Source organism: Danio rerio, chromosome 16, assembly GCF_049306965.1.
Source record: "Danio rerio strain Tuebingen ecotype United States chromosome 16, GRCz12tu, whole genome shotgun sequence".
Lineage (NCBI taxonomy): Eukaryota > Metazoa > Chordata > Actinopteri > Cypriniformes > Danionidae > Danio > Danio rerio.
Genome location: NC_133191.1, coordinates 25,241,682 through 25,257,805, shown reverse-complemented (window position 1 = coordinate 25,257,805; position 16,124 = coordinate 25,241,682). Strand labels below are relative to the sequence as shown.

Genomic DNA, 16,124 nt, shown 5'->3' with positions numbered 1-16,124 from the left:
ACACTACTATAACTACTGAAATGTCTGGGTTTGCAAAAATCTTTGCAAAATATTTCACTATCAAGAACCACGCCACAACTGGTGCTTGTAAAACTTTATTAAAAGTTGTTTGAGTGAAATAGGTAATAGTTCTGAAGTCTGAGAAGAGAAGTATGGGATGATTATTGAACTGGTTGATCAGGTAGTCTTGTCCAGGAAGACTTCGTCCACTTCCCTCCCCACCCCCCACAAACTGTGACACAAGGGAAGCTGATTGGTTTAGGCGTGGCCCCACTACTGAACTCTTGTTAATTGATTAACTCCATTTAAAAATGTACTCATTAAAAATATGATAGGTTGTTTTAACAAGTGGACAAACTCAAAGATTGGTTTAAAAATTCCATTTAAAAAAAATCCAATTATTGGGTGTGTCCATAGTTTGTCAAATTTGGGCTTAAACAACCAAACATTTTATTAGTCATGCTAATATGTTCATTTTTTGCTGTAGTCAGAAAAAAAAAATGTTGTTTTGCTTATTATTTTTCAGAAACCATGATATATATATATATATATATATATATATATATATATATATATATATATATATATATATATATATATATATATATATATATATAGTCAAATCAGAATTACTAGCCCACCTTTATTTATTTATTTATTTTTTGAATATTTCCCAAATGATGTTTAACAGAACAAGTAAATATTCACAGTATGTCTGATATTTTATCTTCTGAAGAAAGTCTTATTTGTTTTATTTCGGCTAGAATAAAAGCAGTTTTTTAATTTTTAAAAAAACATTTTAAGGTCAAGCCTAGTTAAGCTTAAGTTTAAGAAATGTCTTGAAAAATATCTAGTAGAATATTATTTACTGTCATCATGGCTAAAATAAAATAAATCAGTTATTAGAAATGGGTTATCAAAAATATTATGTTTAGAAATGTGCTGAAAAAATGTTAAACAGAAATTAGGGAAAAATAAACGGGGGCATTATTAATTCAGGGGGGCTAATAATTCCGACTTCAACTATATATATAGATAGAAAGATTCCTTGGAGAATAGAAACAACACTGTTTTAATTTTGTCTTTATTTTTCAATTATCGACAGTATACTTGTATATTTTTAGGGGATTGTTAACATTAGTGTGACGTTAACATAAAAGTACTTTGCAATACTCTTAACAAGAATCAAATGAGAAATGAATTGTGTAGTAGAACGCACATTTATTGCAAACAAATTCAAACACATCAGTGCACAAACATGTAAAGTAAACAAGCATTTATATGTGGACTGTTGACTAACAAAGCTCATCTTTCATGTGTTCTGATTCATTTCAGCAGCTGAAGGCACCTTTTGATTACTATTTATTTTGAATGACGCCACGTTTGGCCCCACTAACTAGAAAAACTAGCCTCCAAGACAGGCAAGTTGATTGATCTTAAATTCGCTCTACTGTACGCTAACAGAAATATATCCTCAGACATGGGTTAATACTGAGAAAGTAAACGTGGTGAGTACATGGCATTTCTTTTGTCCAGTAAAGGACAGTGCTAGTCCAATTGAGTCCAGTTGTTAACCACTTTATCAACCTCTCACAGAATGAAAAAAGCACATTTCAGTAACACAAAGCCTCCCTTCTTCTTTCTGTTTGGTGTTAACACTAGGTAAGTGTGGAGCTCTTAAGCCTGAGTGGGAAGAGCTGCTGTGGCCTCCTTGATCTTGTCCATGACTTCCTGCAGCTGCTCGCGGATCTTCTGGGAGTAGGGGGCGAGGAGGCTGGTCAGCTCATCCACACGGCCCTCCAGAGAGGTGCGTAGGTTCTCGGCTGTCTCCTCCAGCTTCTCCTTCAGAGCTCCAGCCTGGACCTCCAACTGCTCGCTCACCTCCTGCGCCTGGGCCTTCATCAGCTCGCTAATGGCGCCCAGTTTCTGGGTGGCGCCATCCTGGGCCTGGCTCATGTATGGCTGGAAACGGTCCTTCACTGCATCAGCATTTTGGGAAGCGCGGGACTGCATCTCACTCATGTAGGTTGCTACGGTGCTGCAAGAAATGAATGAGAAAATAACTTCTTGTTAGTAAAACGCAATGACTCCAGTTTTAGTACTTTAAAGGAACACAACATTTTAAAAATGCTAATTTTACAACTACCCTAGAGTTAAACAGTGGTGTTCAACTTATTTTTGAGTCACTTTTATCTTATTTTAGCATAGATTATTGAAGCGGGTTAAACTATTAGCATTGCGCTCAAAGAGTTTTCTATTTTAAGCTTTACGCTTATCTTTTACTAGATATATTTGCCTAGAAAATAGCAACGTTTATTTTTATGTAGGTCTTAATACATGATGTAACTACAGAAGAAGCAAGCTTTAAAAGGAAATTTATCAAAACTCTTTTTTTTTTTTTTGAGCAAGATGCTAATGGTCAAATTTGATTCTATAATTTATGCTAAGCTAAAAGTTTCTCTGGCCAGACCTGGACGTGAATGGATTAAATAATACCAAAAATAGCTAAAAAAAAAAAAAAAAAAAAAGGGTTTTCTCGTAAGCCACCTGAAGGAGCATCCCAACTTACTTGCGGATCTCCTCTGTGTCCTTGTTCAGGCGTTTCTTCAGTTTGCGTGTGTAGGTGCCGACACGGTTCTTCACGTCATCTGCATTCTGCTCCATCATGGTCTTCAGCTCTTGCAGGTACTGAGTGCTGCGTTCCTTAGCGTCGGTCATGTCAGTTTGGAGTTTTCCAGCCAGGAGCTGAAGATCTTTACTGAGCTGACCAGCAGCATCAGAGGCGTATGGGGTCATCTGGGTTTGGAGATTTTCACTGTATGAGCTCAGTTCAGCCATGGTGTCAGTAATTAGTGTGCTGCAAAATATTAATAATAAAAATGCAGGTCAGGAATGATGTCACAGTACCAGTTTGTAGACTGATGATGTGCAGAAATGAGTATTCTGGATAGATGTTTTTAAAAATGGTGGCTGAACTTACTCAAGCTCTCTGCTGAGCTGGGAGCCCTTGATGTTTTGCACCATGCCGTCAGTTTGTGTGTTGAGTTCAGACACATACTGCCAGAAACGGTCCACCATCTCCTCCCATCTGGGCTGAGGGGCATCAGCCTGGAACAGGCTACGAGCCTGGCAGCCTACAAGAGGTGAGAAGAGACTCTGAACTTTATACCAAACTAAGTTAATCACAATTAGCAAGTCAGGCAATTTACAGTGACTATAGCACTTAATTAAGCAGATGACCTGATAAATATGCAGAATAAATATTTATTTGTGTTTTGAGAGCACAAATATCTTTACAAAATAAACTATGAGAGATTGGAATATTTTTATTTTCTTACCAGTTAAAACTGCCAGAGCAAAGAATACCACAAGAGACCTCATGTTGATGGACAGACAAGAACACCTGAAGAAAATTAGAAACAATACAAAATCAATACATCTTGAACTACTGGCACATCAAATATAACAGCAAAGTCTAAACTTTGAAAACTTGAACTTTTAACCTAATATTTGTATACAAAGATAAACCCTACACGATTTTAAACGTATACAAATCATCTTCAAAACATCATCTGAGATACGACGACACCGATCCATAACGCGTTAAAACATTGCATAAATATTAAGCTAACTGTAAGTGTAGTACGCAATATTTTTTACAGTTAAGCTAGTTTTCTTCTCCATAAACCCTTCTGTAATAAGAGGATGATGAGTCCACGAGTAAAGAGCGAGTGTTACTCACCTGAGAAGCGTGATTTTTCTCCGTGTGGAGCAGTTTGGATGGCAGGTCTTTTATACTGTCCCGGGACGCACCCGCTGTATTCACAATCGCAGCCACGTGATTCGTCTTTTGTTCGGGGCTCGCGCATCATCCCACGCGTCACTGACTGCAGCAACTGTGCGAAGTCCGCATCTTTTCGCACAAGCTCGAGATGCATTGCGCAATTTATATATCATTTCATGTTGACAATCTTAGAAGCACGTCAACTTTCATAATGTGTTCAGGAATGGTAGTTCTGACTCATGAATTAGAGTGATACACCTCTTGGCCTGTATAGCTTTTTGGTAAATACACCAGAGAAAAGGTTGTAAACATCAGGAAGTAAAGATTTATGTAGGCTATATTTCACCGTTTTTTTAAATCACAAAATTCTTTACAATAACAGAAAACAGGTAAAAGAGCACATATCAATAAATGAAAACATGATACAAGTTTAAAAAATCCAAGTACATAAATAGTAATAATGTTAATTAAAAGCTTGACCAAAAAGATGAGTCAAATGCTTTTTCAAAAATTCAACTATTCCCAGAGTGCACAGACTGCGTTTAATATTATATTGGAATATTTAAAAACACATTTTAAAACAAAAGAGCCCAACAAGAAACATTGTAATATGTAATAAAACAACTGCTTTGAATTTTTGTATATTTTAGAAAAGAAATGTATTGTTGTTATTTAAAGCAAAATTTCCAGCATCCAGACTCCAGAGTGTCAGAAATCATTCAAATATGCATGCAATGCTAATTTAACAATAAAAACACTTATAACAAATATCATAACTGTGATTTATTGTCAGTGTTAAAACTGTTCTGCTGCTTCATGTTTTTGTGGAAACCTTGGTAGCCTATCTTATTTACCTTTTAATAATAAACACTACTTTCACAAATTGATTTTAAAAAATGACATTTCATTTTAAATAATTGTTCTTTTTATTTTACTCATCAAAAAATATTTAAATTAAAAAAAATGTTTTGTGTCCACAGCAAATATGAAGCCAAAAAAAGGTTTCATAATAATATAAACCATCATTAATGATCAAACACTAATAAGAATTGCTAATACATCAAAATGTATACTATTTTTTTTTAAAGATAATGTGATGCTGAAAACTGAAGTAACTATGCTAAAATTAGCTTTGAATCACAAGGATAAATTGCAGTTTAAAATGCATTTACAGAAAAAAAAATGCATTCATATGTTATATGTAATTATTATTATTATTATTTTTTACAAAATAGCTGTTTCTTTACTGTAAGACCCATCAGTTAAGAAAACATAAACTATTTAAGGAAACAGGATGCATTTAGATTGTAAACTAATTAATACTGTATAAATAGGTCAAACTTACTTTTCATAAACTATTCATTAATAGCCTAAATGGAAAGCTTAATGGAAACTTCACTTTTCTGTTACTCATTCTTAATTTAGTGAGCTTATGAGTTCACATAACTTTTTCTAATAAGTAGGCCTATACTCAACTTTTAGTAATATATTTGAATAAAACATTCCTCTTTAATTTAGTAAATTTAACTATTTTGTTTTGCAGCGTATTATATTCACGATCAAATAAATCTAGCCTTGATGAGTAGAATTTTTTATAAAAAAATTAACATATACAACACAAACTATTTATGCTTACTTTTATTTAATGCTTCTTGCTTAGCATTTATTTAATTCAAATATAGCTCATCAAACAACTTACAGCATAGGATTATGTTAAACATTTAGAGGCAATAATTGTTGCTTGGATAAAAACCAAATCTGTTCTTTTCAAACAAACAATTGAAAAGATTTTTTGTTGATTAAATCGCTTGTGATTAAAGGCACAGTGGAGGCTGAATGTGACACAAACGTTCATGCAGACACCAACAGTTGAATGGCCTATCAACATGAATGACCCTATTAGCATTTTTATAGACCCGTTGGCCATACATTTGCTCACTTTACATATTCAGATTAGCATTCACATAAACAATGATGCTTGTAACAACAGAATAGTCTTTATAACCTATAGTTAAAAGCTAAACTGATTTTAGTAACTTGATGTTTTGCTTTAGTAAAGGTGAGTTATGATGTAACATAAGGTAAAGTCATGTTAAACAATTGCTGATTGCAGCTGTTTGATCAAAGTGCCCCTCCACGTGTTTATCTTTTGAAGATAAGACATGCTTTTTTATTCCTTACACTGATTATATTTCCTCCAGCAGTTCTATTTTGAAAATGCAAACACATCCCAACAAGATTATGTTCTTTTGTCAAATAAATCCTTTATTTTTCTGGCTAGAAAGCTTTGAGTAATTATATGTTTTTTTCCGTGACAGCATAAGAAAATCCTTATCACCCACAATTTGATTCCACCTATTCAGTGATCTTTAGCCTCTTGTCCCAACTTGTCGCTTTCTCGTGGCTCAGCTCTGACTGATTCACCCCTGCAGCTGCTGAAAACAAACATGTGGCCCAGTATGATCACCACACTCTCTGCTTTATTATTATTATTATTATTATTATTATATATACTCTGTTTTATGTTTCTAGAGTGTAGACCCTTCAGCGATAGATACAATTGCAGTTTATTTTATTTATATTTTTGCTAAAACTATTTATTTAGATTTGATTAATATTAAATACAAATTTCTGAAACATTTCTTTTTTTATGTTGAAACTTGGAAGGGCATCTGACGAATAAAACATATTCCAGAGTAATTCCTGGATCAATGCACTGTGGCGACCCCTGATAATGAAGCCGAAGGAAATTGAGTGAATAAGTGATTTTTATTTATTTATTCATTTGTTTGTTTGTTTGTTTATTTTGTTTAAAAAAATTAATTTATCCAAAAAAAGATCAACTTTTAAATTTGATTACATTTTATTATTATTGTTGTTGTTTCGATTAAACTCAGATTTACAAAATTACTGCGTTTAATGGTAAACTTTGAAAACTTTTACAAAATTGTAGAACAGATTTCACATTTTATTTTAGATTGTTAAATAAAATTTTATTGTTATTGTTTTGATTAAAGCTTTTTGTTATTTTGTTTTTCTCAAACAGGGAATTTATTTATTGAATTTAATTCAATTTAAATATTTATTTAATTTAATTAGTTTTTTTTTTATTACTAGACTCTAATTTACAAAAATAGCCCTTTTGGCACATTTTGAAACAACTGTTGATTCCTCCACAAATTGGGAAACAAATGCAATTTATTGCACATCACGACTCACAATGTCATTTATTCTAGATTTCAGTAAATTGTTCAAAGGTGACCACTGGCATTAATGTAATTTCTGGTTGTCATCAAAATGCTGATGCATTGCAAAAAAAGATGATTTGTCTTAAAATGAAAAGTATAAGGGAAAACTTGGTTATCACAAACTGTAATGCCTGACGACAATGCTGTGGCGCAGTAGGTAGTGCTGTCGCATCACAGCAAGAAGGTTGCTAGTTTGAGCCTCGCCTGGGTCAGTTGGCGTTTCTGTCTGAAGTTTGCATGTTCTCCCTGCGTTCGAATGGGTTTTCTCCGGGTGCTCCGTTTTCCCTCACAGTCCAAAGACATCCGGTATAGGTGAATTGGGTAAGCTAAATTGTCCGTAATGTATGAATGTGTGTGGAGGTTGGAATAAATGAATGAATGTAACGGATGTAATGCCTGACAACTCTGTTATAGGCCCTAAAAGATTTATGTTATGGCCACTTCAGAAGAAGCCCTTCCCATGCTCTTGTATTCCACTATAATGGATTAGTGAAATGAAAGCGTTGTGAACAGAGCTCCCTCTGTAATTCTTTCCTCTGTTTTTGGTAACAGTGCTTTCATAAGGGGAAGATCAGTGCCAAATGTTGGACAAAACATTTTTTATGGATTTACAATGAGGAGGCGGTGAACCCTTTTTTTCATGCTGCATTTTGTGAATTATTAGACACGTGGGTTCATAATTTCTTTATTTTGCTGCTTTTAATAATAATAAAATTGTATTAAACATGGTTAAAAACAAGAAATATTCTGCTCTCCAAAACAAACAGCAGAAATAAATTCAGCGTGATGATTTAATTAGATGCTCATGAAAGGACCTGGTTGTTTATGGCCCATGTGGTTTTTGGATAAATGTGTGAAAGGTGACCAGTAAGTAATGAACGCATGTAACCTCGGCCAGCTCATCATTTAGCAGAATAGAACTGCAGGTCCAGTATGTGCGTGTGTGAGAGGGTCTAATCACTGCTCCCCCGCGAGACTGAAGCTATTCTTCACTGCATATACTGGTCATAGGTTTGGAATCAGAACGTTTTAAAAAGAAGATTGTGCTGCTCAAAGCAAAAATACAACATGAGAAATTACTATTTTAATACTATATTATTTTACTAGATTAGATTAGATTAAACTTTATTGTCATTACACATGTACAAGTACAAGGCAGCGAAATGCAGGTTAGGTCTAACCAGTAAAGCAATAGCAGCAAGTGTAGGATATAGGTATAAGTGCAGTCATAGAAAAACTATGGTGATATTTACAAATGGATGAACATTATATACAGTTTGTATTAGCTATGTACAGAGATTTACATGCGTATAGGTTGCTATTAATAATCAGAAGTGTGCAGACAAATATGAACATAATTACAAATGTAAATGTATAGTGGGTATGTACAATTCAAAATGAATGAATCAGTGCAATTACAGTCAAATTACTGTGCTACCATGGTCAAATTTGGCAAATGCACAGTATTCATTTACTATCATTTTCTTTTCTGCTCAGTTCCTTTATTAATCCGGGGCCAACTTATCCAGTACGTTTTTACGCAGCGGATGCCCTTTCAGCTGCAACCCATCTCTGGGAAACATCCATGCACACTCATTCACACACACACTCATACACTACGGACAATTTAGCCTACCCAATTCACCTGTACCGCATGTCTTTGGACTGTTGGGGAAACTGGAGGGAAGCCACACAAACGCAAGGAGAACATTCACACAGAAATGCCAACTGACCCAGCCGAGGCTCAAACCTGTGACCCAGGGATCTTTTTGAAGTTTATGCAGCATAGGTTTTACACAGCGAATGCCCTTCCAGCTGCGACCCAGCACTGGGAAACACCCATACCCTCTCACACACAAATACATTATGGCTAATTTAGTTTATTTAATTCACCAATATGTGTTTTCACTGTGGCGGAAACCAGAGCACCCAGAGGAAACCCACGCGAACATGGGCAGAAAATGCCAGGACTCGAACCAGTAACCTTCTTGCTGGGAGGCAATAGTGCAACACTGAAAAGTCTTACTGTTCCACAGTAACTCAAGCAGATATGCTCAGACCAACACAAACACAGCACAAGTGCTCTACAGTGAGGGCAGATGAACTCTAGTAACTCTGCCTGTTTGTTTTTCTTTTTTCTTGCTTTCAGTGGTGATTCAGTCCTCAGTTGTGTCAGATTGTCTACATTAGGCATTGTTTTCCACAATCAGGCATTCAGGTCAAAGGGCTCTCAGCTGCTTTGTGTTGGAGAAATCAGTCATCTGCATTTTCATCTGTGTCTTGACAGTGCAGAAAGTCATCTTGTGTTGCGAAAGTACAAATTACCAGGCCCAAGTTCGGAAAGCTCAGCAGAAATGGAGCCAGCAACATTTGTAAAATTCCACAAATACTTCACACCCTTTTAAAGGACATAATAATACATGTGCTACATTTGTAAGGTTTACATTTTGTTGTCAGTGACTATTACAACATTGATCAATTTCTTTTTAATTGTGCTCAACAGAAAAAAAAGAAACATTTTCAGATCTTTCCAGAGATGCTCAATCAAGTTGAATTAAGTGGCTGGACCATTTAATGATATTCACTTAAGCCACTTTTTAACTACACGGTATTGTATAGTTCAGGCTGATAGAATGGTGTTCTTGAGCAGATTTTACATTAATAAAGCAGCTTAGGTGTCTCATGTCACAAATCCAATGACTCTCATAGTGATGATTATCTCAGACCAGTAGGTGATCAGCTGTGTGTATCAGAAAAAAAAAAAAACTATAGATTACTGAAGATGTGTCGCTCGTATAGTTTTGAATGGGAAAAAGTGTAACAGTCAATATGGCGGATCTAGCAAAGGAAGCCTTCCCTTCTAGTAAAGGAGCCAATCATTAATCAGTATAGACCGACAATTCATCACTTTGGAATTAAAAGGTTCTGTCTGCGTTCTGTATGATTTTGCGATATTGAGATTCAAAGTTTTTGCATTCCATATAGCAAAATGTATGTGTGTAACATTAGTTTTTTTTAAGTCTTAAAATGTAAATAACTTATAAAAAAAAACATCCTATAATGTAAATAGGTTGTCATTTAATAAGAATGTAAATACTCAATTTTGACAAAAAATGTCAGTTAGAAACTTATAACTCTAAGGTAACGAATTCTCCATGGGATGGGAACAATCCAGACGAGTGTTCTTTTACAATTTCTGCAGTTTTATTGTTATGAACCCTCTGGGGTCAGTAAACATGCTGCAATCTCAGCTAATACTTGTATGGTACTTAAGAAATATATCTACATAATGCATGAAATCTGTCCTGTTGGACCTTCTGAATTCCTGTGTCTTCCATTCAAACACAAATCCTATTACAGCAACCACTTGAACACACACAAACTTGTAAAGAAAGTAACCACTGTCATTTTGAGAGAAGATGTGCCATTAAGACCAAGAAATTGCTTAAGAAGACCAGTGAGATCGACTGAGATATTATTCAAAGAACGAGGTCACAATTTTTATTAACGATCTATTAAGACTTCTAGCTCAATAAACTTTTAATTATCTACTTTTCTATAGTTAGTAAGGAAGTAATTTGGGGTTTAGACATTAGGTATGAAAAATAAGGACACTTTTTATAGTGTTAATAAAGAGTTAATATCTTAATAATAAGCAGTGAATAAGCCAGTAGCAAAATAATGAACTTAAACTAAAGTGTTACCAAATATGACTTTGTTCAATGTACTACAGATTTTTATAGTATTGCATGGCTTAATTGACAGGATGACATTTGATCATGTCCTCCAGAATGGCCTAAAAAGGTTGCTGTCTTGATCTTGTTCCCTCTGCGTGTCTTTTGCCCTCAGCAGATGTACTTATTTAGCCTATACAGCAAGCTAAACATACTTGGCTTCAGTGAGCACTCATGAGACAATACAGCATTCTTCAAAGCTTTACTGATGTACCACTTGTAATATTTATTCCTTATTTATCTTGTAAAACTGCAACAGAAGCAATACTGACATGAACATACCTCCAGAATACCACTATTCCTCCTTATGCATGTCAACAATCAAATCAAAGTGATAACATCAACTAATAGTAAACATAATATGCTGTTATACTACATACTAGCATGTAGCACGTTATAAGCCAGCACATGGGAAGACAGGTAGCTCCAACTATTTCACTAACAAATCTACTGCACAGTAACACAAATGGTCATAATATTGCTAAGCAAACTCTAATATATACAAAGGCAAATTAATTCACATTAAACTTACAAATCATGCCTTGTCAAGGGCAGAATAGCTACTGTGCGCAGAGACAAAGCACATAGGTCTTTCCACTGCAAGTGCTTGTACAAAAGGGCTACTCTGTTTTCCTATTCACTGTTGCTTGCTACTTTTCTGCAATGTGACCACAAAATGGTGATGTTCATCAAAAGAACAATAATAAAGTTACTGCCTTTTAATCCAATGACTTCTTTTACAGAATAAATTACTTTTTATTACCATACCCTTAATGCAGAAAACTGCATTAATGGGCAGAACAGTGTGCACATGTGCATTAACTTGAGCAACCCTCAAACATTTAGAAACTTAATTTAAGAGATAATTGTTTTTAAATTGTATCGCTTATTCTACATTTGAAATTGAATCCTAAGCTTGGCCAACAGTTTTGTAGAATTTGATGTTTTCTAATTCAAAGAGTATACCTTAGAGGCATTTCAAAGATAGTGTCAAAGTCATTAAGTTTAGCCACTCTACCATACAGACCTGATGAGTTCTGATGGAGTGCTCCTAAAATGTTCTCTCCCCTCTCCACAGAGTACCGCTGGAGATGTTTCAGAGTGACCATCAGGTTCCAAGGCCCTCTTCCTGAGTCACTCAGTTTGGGTAGCAGGCTTACTCTACACGAGAAGAGTCTAGGTGGTTCCAAACTTCTTCCATTTATTAAAACAGGAGGCTAATGTGCTCAATGCTACACACATTTGCTTTACCCTAGATCTGGACTTCATTACAGTCTTGCCTCAGAAGTTTACAAACAATTGCTTGGACTTTATGGCTTGGTTTTTGCTCTCTCAGAGACATGCATTATGGGAATTTACATATACAAGTGTGTGACTTTCCAAATCACATCCAGTTAACTAAATTTAACCACAGAACTCCAGTAAGGATTTAAACACACCTCAAGAATGATCAGTAAAAGCTACTGTAGATATTATTGAAACATTTTGAATAATCTTTGACAACTGCTTGTAATATATTGAGCAACCCATCACTGCACATCACACAAATTAACATCATCTTTAAGCTAAGCACATCAACTACTGATCTAAACTCAATACTTCAGACTTATATGGCCTTAAGAAACAAGCTTGTGTTCTGCAATGGCACATTATGGTGCTGCTCCAAAGAGGCATACAAAATCTTAACCTGAGCTTTGCATTGACTTTTCCCAGTGGTGGAATAACTTGTCTAATTCAGTTTGTGCAACATTTTTAGGAAACTGATAAATATTTTTTCAGCAGCAATTGTTATTTCTAACAACTTCTATTAAAACATTTTACAATTTATTAAAAAGCTGTGTGAGAAAAAGCCCAGCCACTGTGTGAGATTAATTACACATTGTTCACAAATGTAGAAGTAAAGCATCAGTAAGTCAAACATAAGTTGTTTTAATTTGGTGTATCAGATTAACTTCAGATTTGTTCGTTCGATTTCTTGTCCGCTTAGTTACTTTATTAATCTGGGGTCGCCACAGGGGAGTGAACTGCCAACTTATGCAGCAAGTTTTTACACAGTGGATGCCATTCCAGCTGCAACCCATCTCTGGGAAACATTCACACACACACACACACACACTTATACACTATGGACAATTTAGCCTACCCAATTCACCTGTACCGCATGTGTTTGGACTGTGGGTTAAACCGGAGCACCTGGAGGAAACCCACGCGAACACAGGGAGAACATGCAAACTCCACACAGAAACGCCAACTGAGCCGAGGCTTGACCCAGCGACCTTTTTGCTGTGAGGCGACAGCACAACCTACTGCGCCACTGCTTTGCCCCTAACTTCAGATTACATTTATGAATTTGGTAGACACTTTAATAAAGCTGAAAGTACATTTTAGCGGTTTTAGCATTGTAATGATCCCTTACAAATATCGCGTTGCCAATTCTCCTATGCTGTTCATCTGGACTTAAAAAAAAACATTTATTAAGCTAGTTTAGACAATTGTTTTTTTTTTTTTTGCTGAACACTCAGCTATTCAAGCTGTTGGTGCAACTATAAACCAGTCTGGGCTAGCTACAGCTGTTTTTCTGGGAAGGCAGTGTCTTGATAATGATGATGTGCTTGAATGAACTCTTGGAAATGGCAGGATTAGCTTATGAGGTGGAGGATCAAGGTTGTTTTTGTTCGGATGGGAGTGTGTGGGAGACTCCTGAAAATGGTAGGTACATTCAAACATGCAAGGACAGCTCCTGACATGTTGCCGCTGGCATGTATCTGGTATTCTGTATGTTGATAATAATGGGGGCATTTATGAATGTTTTAGCAGTGAACATGTGTCATCTTGCATCCATTTAAACAGGAACTGGCAATCAGTCAAGGTTGAGTGCAGTTTCTGTAAACATTATTCAGCATTTTCTTTAGTGGCTTGAAATGCTAGTGAGTGTCCACTAGGTGGTATGTGTGGTGCAAAAATGTACTGTAGTAAAAGAACTGTAGTGTATTGGATTTGGGTGAGCATCAAGTGAAAATCCAGACTAAAAGATTTCCACATCATTCGGACATACAAAATAAACTAGGCTTAAATGAATCTTTGACTTTAAGGTGCATCTCAGTTGTTAATCTGTCAGATGGGGGTATTTTCCTTAAATATATTAGAAAATCTACTTAACTGGCAGCCGAACCTTCCGGTTCAAAGAAGTGATAATAAACTTTTTAAAAGTAAAAAATCTCAGAGAGCAGGTTCTCTAGAACCTGAAGGGAGAAACTGGCCTTCCAAATCTGATCTGTAGCATATTTCATCTTTACTATGTCACTCACCCATTAAAGTCTCAAAAAAGACTGGTCATTTAGGAAAGGTAAATGCATAAGAGGTCAAAATCTCAGTAGTCAATCAGTTCAACACTGCATTTGGAATTGCTCATCAGTTCAGTTGACAGGATAAGGATCTGTCTCAGCATATATACCGTTAACACTTTCTGTAAATTACACAGAATTTAACTTTAAATTGAACTGTATTTTACTGTAGAACTGTTGTACAGTGTAGTACTGTATTTTAAAGTTGCATTGTGGGAAATATCCCATTGGCACCATTAAAATAGAGATGACACCGTTTAAGGCAGTACACAAAACTTGAGCCAAATGTAAAATGTAGTATTTGGCCTAGATGGTAAAAATTGATATGTGGGCCATGTAAGTTTGGCCTATCTTAAACCACATTTAAAATACATTTTTATTATTTTCAAAAAAAAAAAAAAATTCTACCAATCAGGTCACATTGAGAAAAAGCACGCCCATAGCACATCTAAAGTGCAGTGATTCATGTGTTTACCAATTTCATTGTAATCGTGACACACCAACATATTTGGCCCAGTTCAGGCTCAGTTATAGGTTATTAACTTGGCTGAGACTTTGGCCCAGATATGGTCCACCCTTTTCTGAATGCTACACTTGGTCCAGTCATGTACCCTAATTCACTGCAGCATGTGGGCAAAAGCAAAAGCTGATTGTGTTGGCCAGAGCTGGGCCAGAGATTGGACTGTCTCTCCACTCCACCAATAGCTAGTGTGTGGTGAGCGCACTGGCGCCGTTGTCCTGTGGCTGCCATCGCATCATCCAAGTGGATGCTGCACACTGGTGGTGGTGTGGAGAGACCCCCCTCATGATTGTAAAGCGCTTTGGGTGTATGGCCATACACGATAAATGCGCTTTATAAATACACATTACATTACAAAATACACATTACAGAGATATTTTGCTATGTGGGTAGCTTTACTTCTGTCCCATGGCTCTCGGCTCCACCCAAACATCAATAGAACCAAGCTGACCAATCACTAATCTTGCACTCTAGCATCACCACTAGTGTGTATTACCGTTGTTCGAGAAGTGCATGTCAGGACCAGGGTACAGTGCAAAGGCTACACTGGAACTACAATGTTTAGAAGGATAAATTGGCCTCTTAACTTTTGCTGAGGACCATGTTGTGTGAACAGAGAACAGGTCCAAATGTCACTTAAAAAGTAAAGCAAGTGTATAATATTTGGGTGCCATGGGAAACATTTTTTTTTTATCTCAAACTTAGCTCTGCCTGATAGACTGAACCCATAGTGTGAAAAAAATCAGTCAAAATTGAAAAAGTGTAATGGTTTGAAAGGTTTTCTTTCAGCATTAGCAGCAGCAGGAATTTGGAATATTATACATCTACATGGCAATAGTGAACAGTTTATCTTTTTAGGGATGTGACTAGTGATGTTATGTGAAAGACTAGAGATGTCATGTGAGAAATTAATGATGTCTTAATCATAAGACTGCCTTTATTTTAGAGTACCAAAGTCTAGAAGGGCAGTATGAATTGTAGAATCCACAGATGCAGAACCACTGTGGGTCAGTCATCCTTTTCAGTGAAAGGTTCACGTCTATGGAATGCCTCGCCTGTTACAGGCATTTATCAGAAATCCCAGTTTTTTTTTCTGTAAAGCTGAAAGAATGGTTAAAATATTTACAGCAATGTGAACATTAAATATTATTATATCAGGTTGGGCAGGTTTACATTTCTCTTTAGTGTGCACATTGACTTACTTTTATGTTTGTGGCTCTGTATATACTGTACGTGTTTGTTTTTATTTGTATTGCTTTTATTTGTTGATTTTTTTATGTAAAACCAAAGGGCTACAAATTAGCTTCATGATAAATGCCCTATGTACGCGGTTTCGGTTGTCTTTGTATAACAATGTCAAGTGTATTGTCCTAGTTAAATATACAAACAGATAAATAAAGCTAAAATGGAACTGTAAACCTCTTTATTTACTTTGCAATTGTAAGATTTGACTCATCCCTCTAACCAGCAAAAAAAAAAAACAATTGACACTCA

At 35.7% G+C, this 16,124-nt stretch overlaps 1 protein-coding gene across 1 annotated transcript; it reads right to left on the bottom strand.

Annotated features, from left to right (window-relative positions):
• Positions 1-1,067: 1,067 nt before the first annotated feature.
• apoeb (apolipoprotein Eb) lies at positions 1,068-3,919 on the bottom strand. The gene is made up of 5 exons (NM_131098.2): positions 3,743-3,919; positions 3,339-3,403; positions 2,981-3,134; positions 2,570-2,857; positions 1,068-2,038 (listed from the first exon to the last, which is right to left on the bottom strand). The coding sequence occupies exons 2-5, from the start codon at positions 3,379-3,381 to the stop codon at positions 1,678-1,680; spliced, it is 846 nt and encodes a 281-aa protein (NP_571173.1). The 5' UTR covers positions 3,382-3,403; positions 3,743-3,919; the 3' UTR covers positions 1,068-1,677.
• Positions 3,920-16,124: the final 12,205 nt, after the last annotated feature.